The 20,755-nt window shown below is 40.2% G+C and overlaps 1 protein-coding gene across 1 annotated transcript in view; it reads right to left on the reverse strand.

The window, feature by feature from the left end:
- The window catches only part of atrnl1b (attractin like 1b), a 947,890-nt gene that overhangs the window by 707,980 nt on the left and 219,155 nt on the right, over positions 1 to 20,755 (reverse strand). Inside the window, exons 11-14 of the mRNA XM_043712811.2 lie at positions 19,713 to 19,797; positions 18,963 to 19,171; positions 11,106 to 11,224; positions 475 to 607 (exon numbers count right to left, since the gene is read on the reverse strand). Coding sequence (XP_043568746.1) covers positions 475 to 607; positions 11,106 to 11,224; positions 18,963 to 19,171; positions 19,713 to 19,797 — 546 coding nt within the window. The remainder of the gene's footprint in view (positions 1 to 474; positions 608 to 11,105; positions 11,225 to 18,962; positions 19,172 to 19,712; positions 19,798 to 20,755) is intronic.

Here is a 20,755-nt window from a genome sequence, read left to right on the forward strand (position 1 = left end):
AAAGTTAACAAAGATTTGTATGTTGTTAATATGTTGCATTCTCCACAAATTATCTGGGAAGATTAGTTCAAATTGTGGATGATCACATAAGTGTGGAAGTATCTGAACTCTATGAGGCAGGAAAAGCAAATAAAATCATCAAATCAGATCCAAGAATTAGACATGACCCACATCAGGCAGAAAACAAAAGTCATGCTTTTCACTTTTATAAAAGTTGTTTCACTAAATAGTACTGTGATTGGTAATCGTACTTCATATATTGCAATGAAAGGAAGAACAAATTAATAACAAGTTATTACAAAAGATTTTAAGGAGCCTGAAATGACTATTTTACACTTTGTAATATGAAATAATTACCAGACTCATTTATTTAGTAACTGATAACACCAAAAGCTATATGTTATTGGAATAACACAAGTAGAAAATAGTCCTTTTGCAAAAAAAGCATACACTATGGATTGTTCAGATTTTTACCTGGCAAAGCCTGACACTCTTGGTTCCGCTCATCCCACTGACAGTTAAGCTTCATTGAACAGGTCTTGCAACTTGTAAATTTGCTACAAACATGCATATTCCGCACACGACATTTTGTATTGTTTCTTACAGACTAGGAAAAGAAATGGCTAAAATTGTCATTGGATATTTACCAGAGTTTAGCAAAAGCACTCCATAAAACATCACATGCAACTTTTCAATAAAAATCTAGCATTGATTACTGATAAATAGTTGCTTACATTAAGACAATGTCTTTCCAACTGTCCAAAATTGAGAAAAAAGTTTTAGAATATCGGATGGAATACATTACATTGTTTCAAAGGTCTAAATTTCAAACATCATACCTTTGAAGAATATAGAAAAGGATCAGATCAATGTATTACGGATAAAAGTAAATAGTGGTAAGGTGTTATTACAATATATGGAGGTATATTTGTTTCCAGTTACTGTAAGTTGGTTAAGAGCATATAGTTTGGTAGAGCTATGATGCCTAGCGTCAAACTTTAAACTATTGGATCTATTTCATAGCAATTACATCTGATTTTCAGCCAAGTTTCTTTTAAAGACTTTTTCTAAAAATACATGAAAAACTAGGACAGTAGGGTTGTGTACAATAAAGAATTAGAAATAATCAACACAATGGTGACTACAATGCAAAAATACTTATTTGGCTATAAAAAAAGACATCCAGTACATGTGAAAGACGCTACTTAAATGCAAGGCTTTACTTCCTTTCTTTCAAATAAGTTACACAGTAACTGTCTGCATCATAAGCAAACAACTTATAAATATTATTCAAACAAATGTGCACATTCATACTCCACCATTCCTCAAAATACTAATTCACCATTTCAGTGCATTTAGAATATTAAGAAATGCTTCCCCATGCCAAACTTTAAAAAGTTTGGATTCACTGATCATGAAAGACTGTAGTAAGCCCGACTAATTGTTTTCATAATCTGCATTCCATAAATTGATTCTCATTTAACAAACATCCACAGTTCATATCCAAAATGGTTAAATAAAACTTAAAGCTCCATTCAATTATGACAGCAATGTATCCAAAGATATAGAGACTAACTGCTTCAGTATCAGAGAAGTTGCGAAGGGCACTAAACATTGTGTAATCATCCCTACATCTGACATAGATTGGGTCTAGAACACTATCCTGAGCAACTTCAGCAACACTTTCCTGCGGGTGCAATGACTGAACTCCAAAAACCTAAACCACTTCCCTTTTAATTAGGTGTCACAACAACCAGTGGAGAGGTTCTCCCAATTCTTATTGACTCTAATCTTTTTCTATTGCAAAAATATACCTTATTTATAAAATTTATCTGTATATACGTACTGTGGGGTCGTTTTCAACTAACGACCAAAATCGGTGAGTTGCGAAAATAGCCTCATTTATTCAGCAACCACAAGTAGCATAAGTCCAAGGTGGCAATAGAATCCCAAAATACAGTTCTTACAATAGCCTATTATACACAGTTCTTACATATATTAAAATTCGATTACTATGGTGTTACATTGTTTTACCCATAGTACATAAATCTTTGAGGGGCTTCAGTTCTGGGAGACAGGAGATGGGTTGAAACATGGTGGGTGGCACGGTGGCTTAGTTGTTAGCACTGCTGCCTCACAGCACCAGGGTCCCAGGTTCGTTTCCAGCCTTGGGTAACTGTCTGTGTGGAGTTTGCACATTCTCCCCGTGTCTGCGTGGATTTCCTCCGGGTGCTCCAGTTTCCTTCCACAGTCCAAAGATGTGCAGGTCAGGTGAATTGGCCATGCTAAACTGCCTATAGTGTTAGGTGCATTAGCCAGAGGGAAAATGGGACTGGGTGGGTTACTCTTCGGAGGGTCGGTGTGGACTTGTTGGGCCGAAGGGCCTGTTTCCACACTGTAGGGAATCTAATCTAATCTAATCTAAATGTGCTAAATGCTGGCTGCTACTACTCCTGATAGGATTAAGAGTGTTTGTCTAGTCTGTTTGCATAATTAAGAGGTGTTTGTCCTTTTGTCTTTTAAGTTAGTAAATGTCAGTAAAAAATACTAGACCTACATGCTCTAAATAAGTTAAAAATTGTACCCGTACTTAATAAAAGAATAAAGGATATTAAAATGATTACTGCAACTTGGTTGTGAGATTTGTTTACCATTTGCTGGTGAGAGTTTCATTCATTTATTCACGCAATTTCACTTAAGGGCTGTTTTTGACCGTTAGTTTCTTATAGGGATGATGGCCCAGTTAAGAGATAGTTAACAAGTACGTATTAACTGGGGAAAATGTTTGTTTTTCTGTAATCTATTTAGGTCCGAGAGGTTGTAAGGGCTGATTAATATTATAATGTTTCATGGAGACTTGATGCGGATGGTATTGTTCACGATATTGACACCTCATTAATGTAGAAGTAGGCCTGATAATGGTTTAAAGTGAATGGGTTGAAGGTGATGTTTTCATTTTAGTCTACATTGTAACAGTAAAATATATTACAAAGCGCGAATGAATGAATAAGTTAATAACAGGTTATGAATGAATGAGTTAATAACAGGTTATGAATGAATGAACAGGATCCCTGTATGAATGAATATAGTGAGCTGGTGAGTGAGATAGTAAAGATAACCTAAAACACAATCTCTTACAGAAGTTCTATACAGGAAAAAGCAAACACTGGATTTTGACATGCCTCAGGATTTCTCTGCATTGCAAACAATGGCATGTTCTATTCATACAGGATTCTATTTACATTCACTTTGAGGCAATCAGGGTCTGATAACTGAAAGACCTTAGATGGTGGTCTTTCTCCAATGCCTTAGCAGCAGCTGCCCTAAGCTTTAGTGCATCCCTCAGCATGTAGTCCTGGACATTGCGATGTGCCTGTCTGCAGTAAGCAGTCGTGGTCAACTCTTTACACTGGAAGATCAACAAACGTTTGGGCAGACCAAAGAGCTTCCTTCACCCAGTTGATGTTCTTCCAGGCACAGTTGATGTTTATCTTGGTGCCCATCCCGGGAACAGACAGTAGAGCACAGAGTCCTGCATCACAGAGTTGCTCGGGATGAACCTTAACAAAAACAACAGCATCTCTTTCCAGATGTCTTTGCAAAGGAAAAACATTCCAGAAGGAGATGTGCAACAGTGTCTTCGTCCCACATCCACGTAGCTGCTTCAAGGGCAGCATGCAATAGCAGAGAGTCCAGGTGTGTGTAAAGGATCTGACAGGTAGTGCCCTTCTCACCATTGGCCAAGTTATGTCATGGCACTTGTTGAAAATCCTTGCGATGAGGCATTCTGCCGAATGACATTGATAGCCTGCTCAGGGAATCATATGACGGGATACACCCTTTCTTTTTCCAATAGGGTCTCAAGAATGCTACAATCTGACCACTACCTGATGGACCTGTGGTCGAAGGTGTTTCCTTTTGCAAATTTTTCCACAAGAGACAGGTGATGCAAAACTGTCCAAGTACTTGAAGCATTCCGCAGCAATGAGGCTAACTGCATCGTTCCTAACAAGTGGGACAGGTAGGATCTTAGTACAATGTGACAGTGGGTATTTGTTTACCGTGGGTCTGATGCAGCCACACTCAAAAATGGTCATCAGGATAAAGGCAGCACTGAGTATCTAAAACTTTGTACATGGTGTCCCTATGGACAATGTCCATCTTTGACCTCCAGATGAAATAGAACATAACTCAGGCTGTTTTTTTAAATTCACGTCTGAAACATAAACATCACTGGCTGGCCAGCATTTTTATTTTCCATTCCTATTTGCCCTTGAGAAGGTGTTGGTGAATTGTCTTCATTAGATGTTGCAGTCCACCTGCTATACGTTGACCCACAGTGTCTTTTGTTGGCTGAAGGTTGCTTTGAATGCTTCAGCCTTATTTTTTACACTTACCATAATGGAGGAGGTGGATATTTGTGAAGTCTCCTCCTGCAGTGAGTTGTTTAACTATCCACCACCATTCATGACTGGATGTGGTAGGACTGCAGAGCTTAGATCTGATTGACTGGTTGAAGGATCGCTTAGCTCTATCATTTACTGCTTATGTAAATAGTTCTGTTTTGGAGCCTCACCAAGCTAACACTTCAGTTTTAGTTATGCTTAATGCTGATCCTGGCCGCATGCCCTCGTGCACACTCTATTGACGCCCTTGCTTGATCATAATGGTCGAGTATGGATATACCAAGCTATGTGGTTGCAGGCTTTGTTGGAGTACAATTCTGCTGCTGCTGATGGCCCATATCATCTCATGGATGCCCAGTCTTGAGTTGCTGGATCTGTTTGAAGTCTGTCTCATTTAGCATGATGGTAGTTCTGCACCATTGTGTGAAGGTGGGACTTCGTCAGTGCAGTGATCACTCTTATCAGTATTGTCATGGACAGATGCATATGCAGCCAGCAGATTGGTAAGGATGAGGTCAAGTGTATTTTTCCCTCTTGTTAGTTCTCTCACCACCTGCTGCGGACACAGTCTAGCAGCTATGTCTTTTAGGATCTGAACAGCTCAATCAGTTGCTGCTAAGCCACTCTTGGTGGGTGCACACTGAAATCCCCCATCTCAAGTACAGATTGCACCCTTGCCACCCTCAGCATTTCCTCAAAGTTTACTCCATGAAGGAGTACTGATTCATCAGCCGAGGGAGGACAGTACATAGCAATCAGTAGGAGGTTTCTTTGCCCAAGTCCAATCTGAAGCCATGAGATTTCATGGGGTCCACAGTCAATGTTAAGGACTCTGAAGGTAACTCCGTCCTGACTGTAAACCACTGTGCCAGCATCTCTGCTGGAGTTGACTTGCCATAGAACAGGATATATACAAGGATGGTGATGGTGATGTCTTAGACATGATCTGTCAGGTATGATTCCGTGGGTAAGATTACATCAAGCTGTTTCTTCAATAGTCTGTGAGACAGGTCTCCTAATTTTGGTACTAGTCCAAAATGTTGGTAAGCAGGACTTTGCAGAGTCGACAAGGCTGTTTCTGGTCCCTGGTTCGATGCCAGGTGGTCTATCAATTTCATTTCTTTCTTGAGAGCTTGTAGTGTTTGATGCAACTGAATGGCTTGCCGGGCCATTTCAGAGGGCAGTTAAGAGTCAATAACATTGTTGTTAGTCTGGAGTTACATGTAGGCCAGACCAGTTGAGGACGGCAGACTTCCTTTCATGAAGGGCAGCACCACTGATCCAGAATCTGGTTTCCAGCATCTGCAGTCATTGTTTTTACCTCCTTCCTTTCATGAAGGACAACAGTGAGCCAGATGGCTTTTTCTGACAATCAACAATGGTTTCATGGTCATCAGTAGATTCTAAATTCCAGATTTCCTTTACTGACTTCAAATTCCACCATCTGCTGTGGTGGGATTCAAACCTAGATCCCCAGAACATTAACTGAGTTTCTGGATTAATTCCTGATGGAGGGCTTTTGCCCGAAACGTCAACTTTCCTGCTCCTCGGATGCTGCCTGACCTGCTGTATTTATCCAGCACCACTCTAATCTTTCTGGATTAATAGTCTAGCAATAATGCCACTAGGCCATCATCTCCCCATAACTTCTGTGGCTCACGTTTGGAGAATAGAGCAGACCTGTGCCACATACAGCAACACCAAGAATACTTTATACCTGCTAGGGGAGACGATAGCCTAGTGGTATTACTGCTGGACTTTTAACCTAAGACCCAAGTAATGTTGTGAGGACCCAGGTTTGAATCTGGCCACGGCAGATGGTGGAATTACGATTTAATTTAAACATCTGGAATTAAGACTCGAAGGATGATGATGAAACTATTGTCGATTGATGGAGAAAATCTCATCCGGTTCCTTTTGGGAAGGAAATTGTCATCCTTACCTGGTCTGGCCTATATGTGACTCCAGGTGCGCAAAAATGAGGTGACTCTTAACTGCTATCTGGCCAATTAGGGATGGACAATACATGCTGGTCTAATGACTGATGTCCATTGCCCATAAATGAATTTAAAAAAAGACCAGGTTTATACTTCCAATGGAGAGGGAATGGTGCTCCCAGCTTCCCAGTTGCTGGGTCATCTTGGCGATATGTTCCTGAGTTTTGGCACATGCCCCAGTCTCTCTCTGTACCTTATACCCAGTACCTTCAGAAAATCTGATCTGACATTGAAAGGGATAAAGGTTTGATCGGCCCAGTTCACAAAGAACACGCCCTTGATCTTGCCTCACAAGCCAGCTCAAACTGGTTGCAGATGCTCACGAGTTTGTGCACTGATAGGGATCCAAGCAAAAAACAGTGACATCATCCATGTACAGAGAGATTTTGACTTTCAGGCCTCCGCTGCCTGGAATAGTCACCCCTCCCAGACATGCATCCTTCCTGATGGATTTAGAAAAGGTAGAGACAACACACAAACATTGCAAGAGAGAGTGGGTAGTCCTGCCTGACTCCAGAGCAGATTAGGAAGCTTTCTGATTCCCAACCGTTGTTTGAGACTGCATATTGATGCTGGTGTACAGCAGAGCTACATCCAATTGTGGATTCCCTCCCCAAAGTCCATTTTGGAGAGCACAGTCCTCTTGTAGGTGTGCAAATTTCTTTCAAAGGCATTCTCCTCATCCAGGCTGATAAGGTGTCCACCCGCTGTTCTGTATGTAGGCAATTGTATTTCTGAGGAGCGTCGTGCTCTCAGCAGTATCCTGCCTGATACAGCACAGGTTTGGTAGAGGTGAATCACTGATTCCAGAGCAGAACTGACCTGGTTGGCAATAACCTTAGAGCAGGAAAATTGACATTTTGGGCAAAAGCCCTTCATCAGGAATGAAGGCAGGGAGCTTCCAGGGTAGAGAGACCCCGGAGGCTCCCTGCCTTCATTCCTGGCGAAGGGCTTTCACCCGAAACATCAATTTTCCTGCTCCTCGGATGCTACCTGACCTGCTGTGCTTTTCCAGCACCACTCTAATCTAGACTCTGATTTCCAGCGTCTGCACTCCTCACTTTTGCCTAGCAATGACCTTAGACAGGTTTTAATAGACCATATTCAACAGTGAAATTGAATGCCAATTTCGAATTTCCTCCCTCTCCCCTTCTCTTAACAGACGAGGGTGATAATGCATTTCTTTGTGAATTCACACATGCTATCTGCAAGACCTAAAGTACAATGCGATTAGCTGAAACTTGCCAATTCAGATTTGCCCTCCATTTTTGAGGGCAGAACAACCCTGAGCAGCTTTCCACGTTTTCAGGCTAATCCAGTTCCATAGAGCTGGATACAACTTGGTCGATAAGCAATCGCTTCCAGGAGTTTTATTCTTTTCAAAGTACTTGAGGGTCTTTGTCAGCTCATCCAGAGATAATGATTGGTTCAGCTCCTCCCGTGTGCTGTCTTCTAAGATCTTCATGATAGAGGTCAGGAACAACTGGGAGGTTGTGCAGTCTGTGGGCTTCGTATCATACAGTATGGTATAAAAGGATTGGTTGATCCTCAGACTGAGATGATATTTCTGAGCCATTCTACTTCTCTCAGGATAGTGATCAAAGAACTCTCCTTTCTCGGGAAGAAACACAAGCACATCTTATCCTGTTTGATGTTGCAAACCCTGGACTGGAAGATTATCTTGGAGGCCTGCAAGGCAAAGGCCAAGCCTTACTGGCTCTTCATCTCCATGAGATTCTCCTTTCCTGTTGCCTCCAATTTTACTAGGGCTTCTTGATGCCACAGTTGGTTGAATGTTGCATTGATGTAAAGGCAATCATCCTTACCTCACCGCCTGAGTTTACCTCTTTAGTCAATGTCTGGAGCAAAGCTGTAATAAATTCAGTAGCCCTAGCAGAATCCAGATTTAGCAACAATGAAAAGGTTATTTTGGAGCAACTGCTGTTTGTTAGCATGGTTGATAATAACACATGCAGCTGATGACAATAAGTACAATGCAATGGTTAAAATTTGCCAATTCAGATTTGTCTATCATTTTTGTGGGCAGAACAGCTTTCCATATTTTCAAGCAGATTAGATTAGATTAGATTAGATTCCCTACAGTGTGGAAACAGGCCCTTCGGCTCAACAAGTCCATACCAACCCTCTGAGGAGCAACCCACCCAGACCCATTCCCCTACATTTACCCCTGACTAATCCACCTAACACAATGAGCAATTCAGCATGGCCAATTCACCTAACCTGCATATCTTTGGACTGTGGGAGGTAACCAGAGCACCCAGAGGAAATCCACGCAGATACGAGGAGAATGTGCAAACTCCACACAGACAGTTGCCCAAGGCAGGAATTGAACCCGGGCCCTGGTGCTGTGAGGCAGCAGTGCTAACCACTGAGCCACAGTGCCGCCCTGCCAGCATTCAGAAATGTGTCACAGAATGTTGTCAGGATCATCATCTTTACCGCACCCCAATGTCTTCGCCCATTCCCCAATATTAAATGAAATGAATACAATTGGCCAAAAACTTGTACCCATGATGTCAGGGACTTCAGGAGGAGGCTGAGAATGGAACATGCCTTGGCACTACTAGCTGAAGATGCTTGTCATTACTTCAGCCTTGTCTTTTGCACTGATGTGCTAGGCTCCCCATCATTCAGAATCAGAATATTTGTGGTGTCTTCCCCTCCAGACAGATGTTTAACTGTCCATCGCCATTTACCACTGCATATGGCAGGACTGCAGAACTTAAGGTTTGATTCGTTGGTTCTGGTATTCCATAGGTCTGTCTATCACACTTTCATTCCACTTGGTTTTGTCTTTCTGAGTAAATTTGTCAATTTTCTCCTTTAAACTCACATTTTAAATTAAACATTGTTATCTGGTTAACTTAAAAGCAAATAGAAATATTCACTATATCACAATGACCAAACATTGATAACAATAACAGCATGGAAACAAACACATTGCACTACCAAGTTTTTAATTTCCCCCAATAACTCAAACAATATTGTCAAAACACATTTAGGAGAATAATCAGAATAGGACCATTAAACTTTTCAAATAAAATATAATAATTCTTTTGAAATAACCATACATCAACTACCAATGTAATTAAATACATTCCTGCCAGATGGGGGAGTACAAACAAAAATCACATTTACTGTATGTGAAGAACTATTTTTTTAAAATAGACTGATTTGCATAATTCACTTTGTGGAATTAGTTAATATTTTAACTATGCTTTTGAGCTCAATGTTACATTTGCATACTATCATCCATAAGCAAACTGGTGAATTAATTGGTGATCTGACAAATCTTGTGTGATAAAAAAAAAACGTTCGAAATACTGTGGAGCCAGAAGCAGAGTTACTGCTTCGGGACAATGATTTTTCATTAGAACGTAATAATTGGTTTTAAGCCAGGCAGAAGGTAGGAAAATAGGGAAAGTCTCTGCTCGAGTAAAAGACAGTATCGTTATTTTAAATTGAAAGGAAACAAGGTTTGTGAAGGTTTGTAGCTCAGGTTGAGGTTTAGGGTGTAGATTTACTCACTGAAGCCACTTGGAGGTCACCACTGATGATGTTACCTAGCCAGGTAATGAAACATCTGGATATCAAACCTACAGCTCAGCAAGCAAACCTACACCCCTGAAAGGAAACAACTAGCCTCAACCTATATAAAAGAATTATTACAATCAGGAAACAGACCGGTATCTGTATGGAGGGAAGGAGTATAGTTTGTCTTCTGATGTGTGCTATGCCCAAGGACAGCAGAGCCTTGCAACATCCAAGTGAGATGCGATAACTTATTGATGGCTATCTCACACATTCAGCTCAAGGTTACTTGGATGACTTCCCAAATGCATTAAACTGCTCAGTTTTCAATTATCTAAAGCCAAAACCATTTTGCAGCAAATGAAAAATATGCTATTTAATAAGATTGAAAACTCAAGTATAATTGAAACATTCAACAGAGGGTTCAGGTACATCATTTTTTTAAATCTGAGCTGTAGGTAAACAGGGTGGTTAAGGTGGTGTTTAGCATGCTTGCCTTCATTGCTCAGACCAATGAATATAGGAGTTGGGACATCATGGAAGCTGGTAAGGCCACTTTTGTAGTACTGCACACACTTCTGGACCCTGCTATAGGAAGGATATTATTAAATTGGAGGGGGTTCAGAAAAAAACCTTACAAGGATGTAACCAGGACATGAGCGTTTGAGTTATAAGGAGAGGCTGGATTTGCTGGGACTTTTTTCCTGGAGTGTAGAAGGTTTATAAAATCTTGAGAGGCATAGATAAGGCAAATAGCAAAGGTCTTTTCCCTAACGTACGGCAGTTCAAAACTCGAGGACATCTTTTTAAGGTGAAAAGAGAAAGATTTAAAATAGACCTGAGGAGCAACCTTTTCACGTTTTCATTCGTGTGTGGAATGAACTGCCTGAGGGTGTGGTAGATACAGGTACAGTCACAACATTTAAAAGATATTTGGACAGGTACTTGAATAGGAATGGTTGAGAGGGATATGAGCCAAACACAGGCAAATGGGATTTGTTCAGTTTGAGAATCTTGGTCGGCATGGACAAGTTGGACCAAAGAGCGTATTTATGTGCTGTATGACTCCGTGACTCTAATGCTAAACTAAAAGACTGTCTGTGCAAAAAATTTACATACTACATGTATTCCAACCTTTACTTAAACTTACCACAGAGCAGTTGCTGGTGATAGAAATGCATTTCTTATCCTCACACCACTGACATCCATTCATATTGGCTGTACAGCTGCCACAGTCTGTATACTTGAAACATCTGTCATCTGTAGCTACTGCAATACAAATGAGTGAAGAAATTCATTTCTGAAAGGGAAGTGAATTGAAAAAGGTTTCATCCAAACTGTTGTCATTCTTGCTGTCATTGCAGAGTCACTGACAGGTTCTCTCTTTAGCTGATGCACAACTTTACAAAGAATAGCTAACAACTAATAAATTTGCAGCCGCCAATAGCACAACTACTAACTTTACAAATTCACTCAGTATTTCTAAGTTTACTTTTAGGGCATTGATTCTAGTTTTACATGGCAGTGTTTCAGTTAACATTGTTGCACAGTTGAAAGTTTGAATGGAGAATGAAAAATAAAACTACAGAAGAACTCTTTCTCAAATGGATGCTTTGTATGCATCCATGTTACCAAATTGGTTGTTTAGCTTTATACTTTGATATCTGCCACATTGAATAAGAAAAATGGACCAGACACAGCATGCACAGATGACTGAGGTGTCAGTGGGGGCATACATTGGGGCCAGCGACCATAATTCTATTCGATTTAAAATAATGATGGAAAAGGATAGACCAGATCTAAAAGTTGAAGTTCTAAATTGGAGAAAGGCCAATTTTGACGGTATTAGGCAAGAACTTTCAAAAGCTGATTGGAGGCAGATGTTCGCAGGTAAAGGGACGGCTGGAACATGGGAAGCCTTCAGAAATGAGATAACAAGAATCCAGAGAAAGTATATTCCTGTCAGGGTGAAAGGGAAGGCTGGTAGGTATAGGGAAGGCCGGTAGGTATAGGGAAGGCCAGATGACTAAAGAAATTGAGGGTTTGGTTAAGAAAAAGAAGGAAGCATATGTCAGGTACAGACAGGATAGATCGAGTGAATCCTTAGAAGAGTATAAAGACAGTAGGAGTATACTTAAGAGGGAAATCAGGAGGGCAAAAAGGGGACATGAGATAGCTTTGGCAAATAGAATTAAGGAGAATCCAATGAGTTTTTACAAATACATTAAGGACAAAAGGGTAACTAGGGAGAGAATAGGGCCCCTCAAAGATCAGCAAGGCGGCCTTTGTGTGGAGTGCAGAAAATAGGGGAGATACTAAACAAGTATTTTGCATCAGTATTCACTGTGCAAAAGGATATGGAAGGTATAGACTGTAGGGAAATAGATGGTGACACCTTGAAAAATGTCCAGATTACAGAGGAGGAAGTGCTGGATGTCTTGAAACGGTTAAAGGTGGATAAATCCCCAGGACCTGATTAGGTGTACCCTAGAACTCTGTGGGAAGCTAGGGAAGTGACTGCTGGGACTCTTGCTGAGATATTTGTATCATCGGTAGTCACAGGTGAGGTGCTGAAAGACTGGAAGTTGGCAAACATGGTGCCACTGTTTAAGAAGGATGGTAAGGACAAGCCAGGGAACTACAGACCAGTGAGCCTGACGTCGGTAGTGGGCAATTTGTTGGAGGGAATCCTGAGGGACAGGATGTACATGTATTTGGAAAGGCAAGGACTGATTAGGGATAGTCAACATGGCTTTGCGCGTGGGAAATCATGTCTCACAAACTTGATTGAGTTTTTTGACAAAGTAACAAAGAGGATTGATGAGGGCAGAATGGTAGATGTGATCTATATGGACTTCAGTAAGCCATTTGACAAGGTTCCCCACAGGAGACTGGTTAGCAAAGTTAAATCTCACGGAATACAGGGAGAACTCACCATTTGGATTCAGAACTGGCTCAAAGGCAGAAGACAGAGAGTGGTTGTTTGTGGGCGGCACGGTGGCACAGTGGTTAGCACTGCTGCCTCACAGCGCCAGAGACCCGGGTTCAATTCCCGCCTCAGGCGACTGACTGTGTAGAGTTTGCACATTCTCCCAGTGTCTGCGTGGGTTTCCTCCGGGTGCTCCGGTTTCCTTCCACAGTCCAAAGATGGGCAGGTCAGGTGAATTGGCCATGCTAAATTGTCCGTAGTGTTAGGTAAGGGGTTAATGTAGGGGCATGGGTGGTTTGCGCTTCGGCGGGTCGGTGTGGACTTGTTGGGCCGAAGGGCCTGTTTCCACACTGTAAAGTAATATAAATCTAAGACTGAGTAAAGTAATCTAAATCAGACTGGGGGCCTGTGACCAGTGGAGTACCACAAGGATTGGTGCTGGGTCCTCTACGTTTTGTCAATTATTTAAATAATTTGGATGTGAGCACAAGAGGTATGGTTAGTAAGTTTGCAGATGACATCAAAATTGGAGGTGTGGTGGACAGCTAAGAAAGTTACCTCGGACTACAACAGGATCTTGATCACATGGACCAATGGGCTGAGAACTGGCAGATGGAGTTTAATTCAGATTAATGCAAGGTGCTATATTTTGAGAAAGCAAATCTTAGCAGGTCTTATACACTTAATGGTAGTGTCGCCGAACAAAGAGACCTTGGAGTGCAGGTTCATAGCTCCTTGAAGTGGAGTCGCAGGTAGTTCGGATAGTGAAGGAGGCATTTAATTATGCTTTCCTTTATTGGTCAGAGTATTGAGTACAGGAGTTGGGAGGTCATGTTGCGGCTGTACAAGTCATTGGTTAGGCCACAGTTGGAATATTGCGTGCAATTCTGGTCTCCTTCCTATGGGAAAGATGTTCCCTGCTGCGTCGGAACCTTATAGAGGTTTACAAAATTAATGAGGGGCATGGACAGGATAAATAGACAAAGTCTTTTCCCTGGGGTTGGGGAGTCCAGAACTAGAGGGCATAGGTTTAGGGTGAGAGGGGAAAGATATAAAAGAGACCTAAGGGGCAACCTTTTCACACAGAGGGCGGTGCGTGTATGGAATGAGCTGCCAGAGGAAGTGGTGGAGGCTGGTACAACTGCAACATTTAGAAGGCATTTGGATGGGTATATGAATAGGAAAGGTTTAGAGGGATTTGGGCCGGGTGCTGGCAGGTGAGACTAGATTGGGTTGGGACATATGTTCGGCGTGGATGGGTTGGACCGAAGGATCTGTTTCCATGCTGTACATCTCTATGACTCTACAACTCTATGTAGGCATTGTTGATAAAACCAGTGTTTATCAAAACTTAACTGCCCCTGAGACTATGATTGTGAGCCATGTTCTTGACAACTAAGTGGTTTGCTGTCCGATTTCAGAGGCTAGTTAACAGCCAACCCACATTACTCTGAATCTGGAGTTAGCAGACCAGGTAAGGACAGATTTCCTTCTATCACATAGGGGATCATTATTGGTCCCGATTCCAGATTTATCTGAGTATCTAAATTTAAATTTTCCAGTTGTCATAATGGGATGGGGTAGAGCTGTTGAGGTCTGAACAAAATGTGGCAGAATCGGATGAGAAGTCCAAATCTATCATGACATCAGGGACATTATACTTTTGCCAAGCTGCGAGACAAGTCTCTCACTAAGCAAAGGTATGGTGCCAATTAAAGGGATTATGCTTGTTAAATATCTTATTAATGTCATAACTTGCCTTATTACTATTCAGCATCCCATTTTACCAATTAGGCTGAACAAGCTAGATGTCAAGAAACATTAACATGGAAATCAGAGCGGGTACTCTGTAGCTTCAGCTCGCCAGTGGCTATGAAGAGCCTCCCAGGTTGGTCAGCACCAAACAACAATTCACAGTATAATCCACAGGCACCAGCTGCATGCAACTCTTATCCATGTGCACTGGTATCTGGCTTTTGCAAACTCATGACCATTTTCTGATCCACTTGAAAGGTGCTTAGGAAGTATAAACTTGCACTGTAATGCACACCAGCAACTAAATGTATGCAAACAACTTGCCGCACATACCCACGACAACAGCAACTAGCTGTGAAAGGTTGCAACAGGAATACTTTGTGCATAGGAACTCAAATCACAGAACGGTCCAGCTCATCTCAGGGCTGCTCACTTGCTGCCTTTAGTGCTCACTTATTGACCACTTACCAGCATAGTTGTGGAATCTAAGTCTTGGCTTACTTTGCCTTACCATACTTATAAATGTTTCAGCTAGAGCCAAAAGCCATCAATACTACTGTATTGATGTGTTCACTTATTCAGACACAGACAGGCCGCATGTCATGCCATTCAGTACAGATCTATTCACCAGGGGCTGGGGATCAGGGCATCTTGATGTAGGGAACGCTGAGACATTAGTGGCATACACCCGTCATTTATCCAGCCCTGAAGAAGTCACATTCGACTTGAAATGGTAATTTTCTTATATCTTTCCACACAGATACTGCCAAACCTGCTGAGTTCCTCCAGTACTTTGCTTTTATTTTAGGTATAGTAAAATAGTTGTCATGTTACTGTACTCAAAAGTTATTCTGACTCAGTCTGAATTTAAAGAATTGTGATTGAGTCTTAACTGTCCTCTGAAATGGCCTAGCAAGACAATGAAGACAGGTAAGAAATCCAAAATCAAAACAACCATCCTGCATTGAAACAGACACAGATGGTACAATGGCACCTAATTAAGAATGCAAAGTTCTCGTTAGCATCTGGAATCTTGCATCAAAATTGGAACAGCTATCCCACAGAATAATTAAGCAATAATCTGATATTGTTTAAAAGATGTGCTTTTACGTCTTACCAAGTTCCAGACTGCTCGGCCAACATCCATGGAATATCTTGTGCTGAAGACTGGATGGATTCACTGGAGGTTGTTAAATAGGATTAATTTGGGAGAGTGTGGCTCAGAAACATTGAGTTCAGACCCCATGAAGTTTCACTGCTCTAGTACAAATACGAACAAGCAAACACAGTCTGCTGACGACCCATCTACCATCTTCTCTCAGCTAATAAATCAGTACACCACTTTGTAAATGCCACATGGAATCAGTATGAAAATCTATCCTAGATGGAAACCTCACCCTTCACCAAACGTGGTTCACAAACCCCACATGAGAAGGTTAGTCAAGCCCAGACGGAAATATCTGCCAGACTGGCTCGGGTCTGTCCCCTCAAATCTACTTGTCACAAACATATCTAAGCTTGACAGTACTGGTAAGAACGAAGTTTGCACATTCTTTGTGGAGGTAAAGCTTCATCCTCACTGAGAACACTTCAGTGCATTGTGCAGCACCATCACTGTGCTCAACGCAAAGTGCTATGCACAATTTTAGTCTTCATATTTAAGGAATGATACAATTGCATTGGAAACTGGAAAAAAGATTCACCCAACTGATTCTTAACATGAAGTTGAAGATTTGTAATATATCCTTTAGAGTATGAAAGGTGATCTTATTGAAACATATATTGAGGAGCCTTGACAGATGATACTGAAAGATGCTTCCCCTCAAGGCACAAACTAAACAAGGAAACCCAAAGATAAACATATGGTGCTCGCCATTAATATGCAGATGAAGAGATTTATTTATCTCAACAAATCATTAGTCTCTGCAATTCTGTTCCCAAAGAACAGTGGAGCCAGAATCATTGAATATTTTTCAAGTTGAGTTAGATTGCTGAATGACAAGGTAAACAGAAAAGTAGAAACCAGAATTGGATCAAGCGTGGTTTTATCAAATCATGGAGTAGGTTCGAGGGACTGAAGAGCTAACTTTGCCACTAACATCTGGCATTGTACTAAAGGGCAATATGTTTTCAAGCTATGTTTACATGATGTCTCAGAATTTGCGAAGCTTACTGTTCTTACTTCAACCACATGGTTGATTCACATTCTATTTTGCATGGAGCTTTATAACTGTAAGAGGATTAACAGCTGCTATTATGATGATTAGTTCAAAATCATCAGCTGAGCAGCTAATTCACCAGTGTTCAAGAGACTATGAAATCAAATAATTAATTACTTTTGCTGCTCATGTTCCAAGTATCTTTCAGTAATTTATGGTGCTTTCATTCTTCTAGTTGCACCAGAGTAAGAGTAGCATTAATTTGTGGGATATTTTATTTAAATGGTAAACTGTTTCTTCAGTCACTCTGCTAAAAACATGCAGTGAGAAGAAATTCCACTGAATTGAAAACATATATTTAATAATTGAGGAGATAACAAAAATAGAAAATGCTAAAAAAACTCAGCATGTCTGACAGAGTTATAGAGTCACAGAGTCATTCAGCAGGAAACAGACCCTTCAGTCCAACCAATCCATGCCAAACACAACCCCAAACTAAACTAGTCCCATCTGCTTGTTCCTGGTTCATATTCCTCTAAACCTTTCTTATTCATGTACTTATTCAAACGTCTTTTCAATGTTGTAATTGTACCCAAGTCCACCTCTTCCTCAGAAAGTTCATTACAGATGCGAACCACCCTCTGTGTAAAACAATTTCTCCCATGTCTTTTTTAAATCTCTCTTCTCTCACCTTAAAAATGTGCCCCTAATCTTTAAATCCCCAATCCTAATGAAAAGACAACTACCATTAACTCTATACCCCTCATTATTTTATAAACTTCCATAAGGTCACCTCTCAACCTCCGATGCTCCAGTGAAAATATTCCCAGCCTATCCAGCCTTTCTTTATAACTCAAATCTTCCATACATGGCAACAGCCTGGTTATTCTCTTCTGAACCCTCTCCAGTTTAATAATAATCTTCTTTTTACTCAGTAACCAAAACTAGACACAGTATTCCAGAAGAAGCCTTACCAATGTCCTGTTAAAACCTCAACATAACTTCCAAACTCCTCTACTCAAAGGACTGAGTAATGAAGGCAAGAGTGCCAAATGCCTTTTTAACTACCCTGTCTATATGTGACATAAACTTCAAAGAATTATGTACATGCATCCCTAGGCCCCTCTGTTCTACAACACCACCCAAGGCCTACCATTAATTGAATAATGTGGTGCACCAATTGCAATACCTCACATTTATCCAGATTGAACTACATCTGCCATTTTCAGCCCATTAACCCATTTGATCAAGATCTCTTTATATTCTTAGAAGACCCTCTTCATTGTCCAGTATGCCATTAATTTTGGTGTCGTCCATAAACTTATTAACCATGCCTTCTATATTCTCATTCAAATCATTTATATAAATGACAAACAAAAGAAGACCCAGAACCAATCCCTGTGGAACATCTCTGGTGACAGACCTCCAGTCTGAAAAGCAGCCCTCTACCATCACTCTCTGTCTCCTACCATTAAGCCAATTATGTATCTAATTGGCAAGCTCACCCTGAATCTCATGTAACTTAACTAATTAGTCAACTATGTGGAACCTTGTTGACCAATGACTTCGTCAGAACTGAAAGAGAAAATGTAAATTGGAAAGAACAGAAATGGATTTTTTTTTAAAAAAAGGATCAGTAGTTGACTCTAAGCATAAAGTAAATGTTGTTCTTTGTTGTATGCAAAAATAATTGATAGGACATAGTTTTTATGTATCAAAGAGTAGTTGAAAATTTGGGCTTTTATGACCATTATTCAAGGCTTTCTGGATACTACTAGGACGAGAGAGTTGGGTTTTTATGACCATCGTACAATCTTTCAGGATACTACTAGTATGAGAGATTTTCAACTGCTACTAATTTATTGACTTCCATTCCACTGTACCAAATTGTACTACAACAGAATATTTGAGGTACACACTTCAATATCAATATTGTGTCATATTCTTCAACAGAGCCAATTAAAAAATATTTGAGTTAAAGCTCACAATGTTTGTCATACAGAAAATAAAATGGACAAAACAAGAATTATAGATTAATTCACATGCCATACTCCTACAATTCCATAAATTATTTATAACAGTTATGATTTATTGCAAGGAAGGAGCCTATTTAAGGGCTGACAAAATATAGTTTACTTGATATTTAGGTGTTATCAGTACTTACCAGTTTTGAGGGGACATTTCACCTCATGGAAGCTACTATTACTTTGGCCCAGTTCCCACGGAGCACAATGATGCTTGTGCCACAAACACCTAATACCTGGACCAGCATTCAGACAAAGATCTTCACTGAAGGCTTCACAGCTTGAAGGTTTGTATACAAGGACATCATTCAAAAGCATACTAGAGAAACCACCAAATACATACATAGACCTGGAAGAGAAAGAGAAAAGCATTATTCATAAATATGTAAAAACTCATTTCCCAATGTATACAGCAGGTACTAAAACAGGATAGCACTAGCACACAAATTAATAAGTCACAGGTGTGTACAACTTTTCCCAACATAGGTCATCAGTTCAAAGTAAAATCAACAACATCCCCCACAAGTAATCGGGAAGTGTGTTGATGTTGTCTGCTCAGGACTGGCAAGTACATTCTCCAATACCCTTTCATCCAAATCACGGGCACTGTTTTCAATTTAAGGGCAGAAAATGCAAATTTAAAAAGTTGAGACAAACATAATATGAAACAATGGCATATGAAAGTTTGTCTCACAATTTCAATTCCTAAATTAATGCGCTCTATGAATGTTTTTCTATATTTCACATTGCTAAATGGAGAAAATAATGCCAAATTTTAGTCAGTTATTGACAAATACCAGGAAGGATAACAGAGTAATAAAGAAAAGTTTCTTTGACCACCAAGATAAATGGAATGGGAAAATAGATACAGAGGAAAATAATGGACTCACCCATTGCTTACAACTGCCGTGTGTCCAAATCTATTGAGGTCACGATGCAAATTGGGTTTTGGAAGTATTGTCCATTCATCACAGGCTAGACAAAAGAATAGCATTATGTTCATTAGCTGTAGAAAATTTGAGATTAATGACCAATTACTCTCAAAGTTATTAAAATGTCAATGTTTCTTTTCACTTGTTTACTGAAAACAAAATTGAAGCAAAGAATTGGGCAGTTTAACTGTTAATTTTTCAAGAAGGAATGGAAATAACACAAAATGATAGATCATATCAAGACAACTGTAAAATGAGAGAAACCTGCTAAAATTGAACTTTTATGTTTAAGTCAGGGAAGCATCCTGAAATGAATAGCAGCTTTAAAACAGAACTGGACATACATGAAATATCAGGCAATACAACATAAAGTGTAAATTTATCTCAAATGTTTCTTTGGGCTGTGGTATGTTGCTTTCTGTTTATTCACAATATTATTAAGAATATTGTCCTTTGTTAACAAGGAAAATGAAACAGTATGGACATACAGAAAGGTTTTGTTTCCTTCAAAGTATGATTTGTAATAAAGATGCTTCAAAATATATTGCAAGCAACAAAGAAAAAATGCACTACTGATATTGTTTCTCCTTTGATTTGATTTTTGACTTTTTTACGTGTACTCAAGTACAAAATTACCGGAGTATAGTGAAAAATGTAAAATGTTGCCAAACAAGGCACCATCTTAAGTACAAGTACTTAGGTACAGAATCTTAAGAATAAGATAGAAATTAAACATCGCAGCACTTATAGCATAATGTAAATCTTACAAAAGGTTAAAAGGTACATATTACAGTAGAAAGTAAAGAAATCAAACTTAAAGTTCAGACATTATAGTCTTTCTTAAGTGCTTAGTCAGTGGAACCACACTTTAAAGAGCCACCTCAAGACCACAAACCCATCGTAAGGCCACGCCAGGCCGAGAAACTGCCACATACCGCCAAAAGACCACCATGCCGGACCAAGAGACTGCCACACACTGGATATTGTACCAATTCATATTT

The sequence above is a fragment of the Chiloscyllium plagiosum genome, unplaced genomic scaffold, assembly GCF_037043375.1.
Source record: "Chiloscyllium plagiosum isolate Xiang-an unplaced genomic scaffold, Cpla_swu_hap1 HiC_scaffold_22, whole genome shotgun sequence".
In the NCBI taxonomy this organism is placed as follows: domain Eukaryota; kingdom Metazoa; phylum Chordata; class Chondrichthyes; order Orectolobiformes; family Hemiscylliidae; genus Chiloscyllium; species Chiloscyllium plagiosum.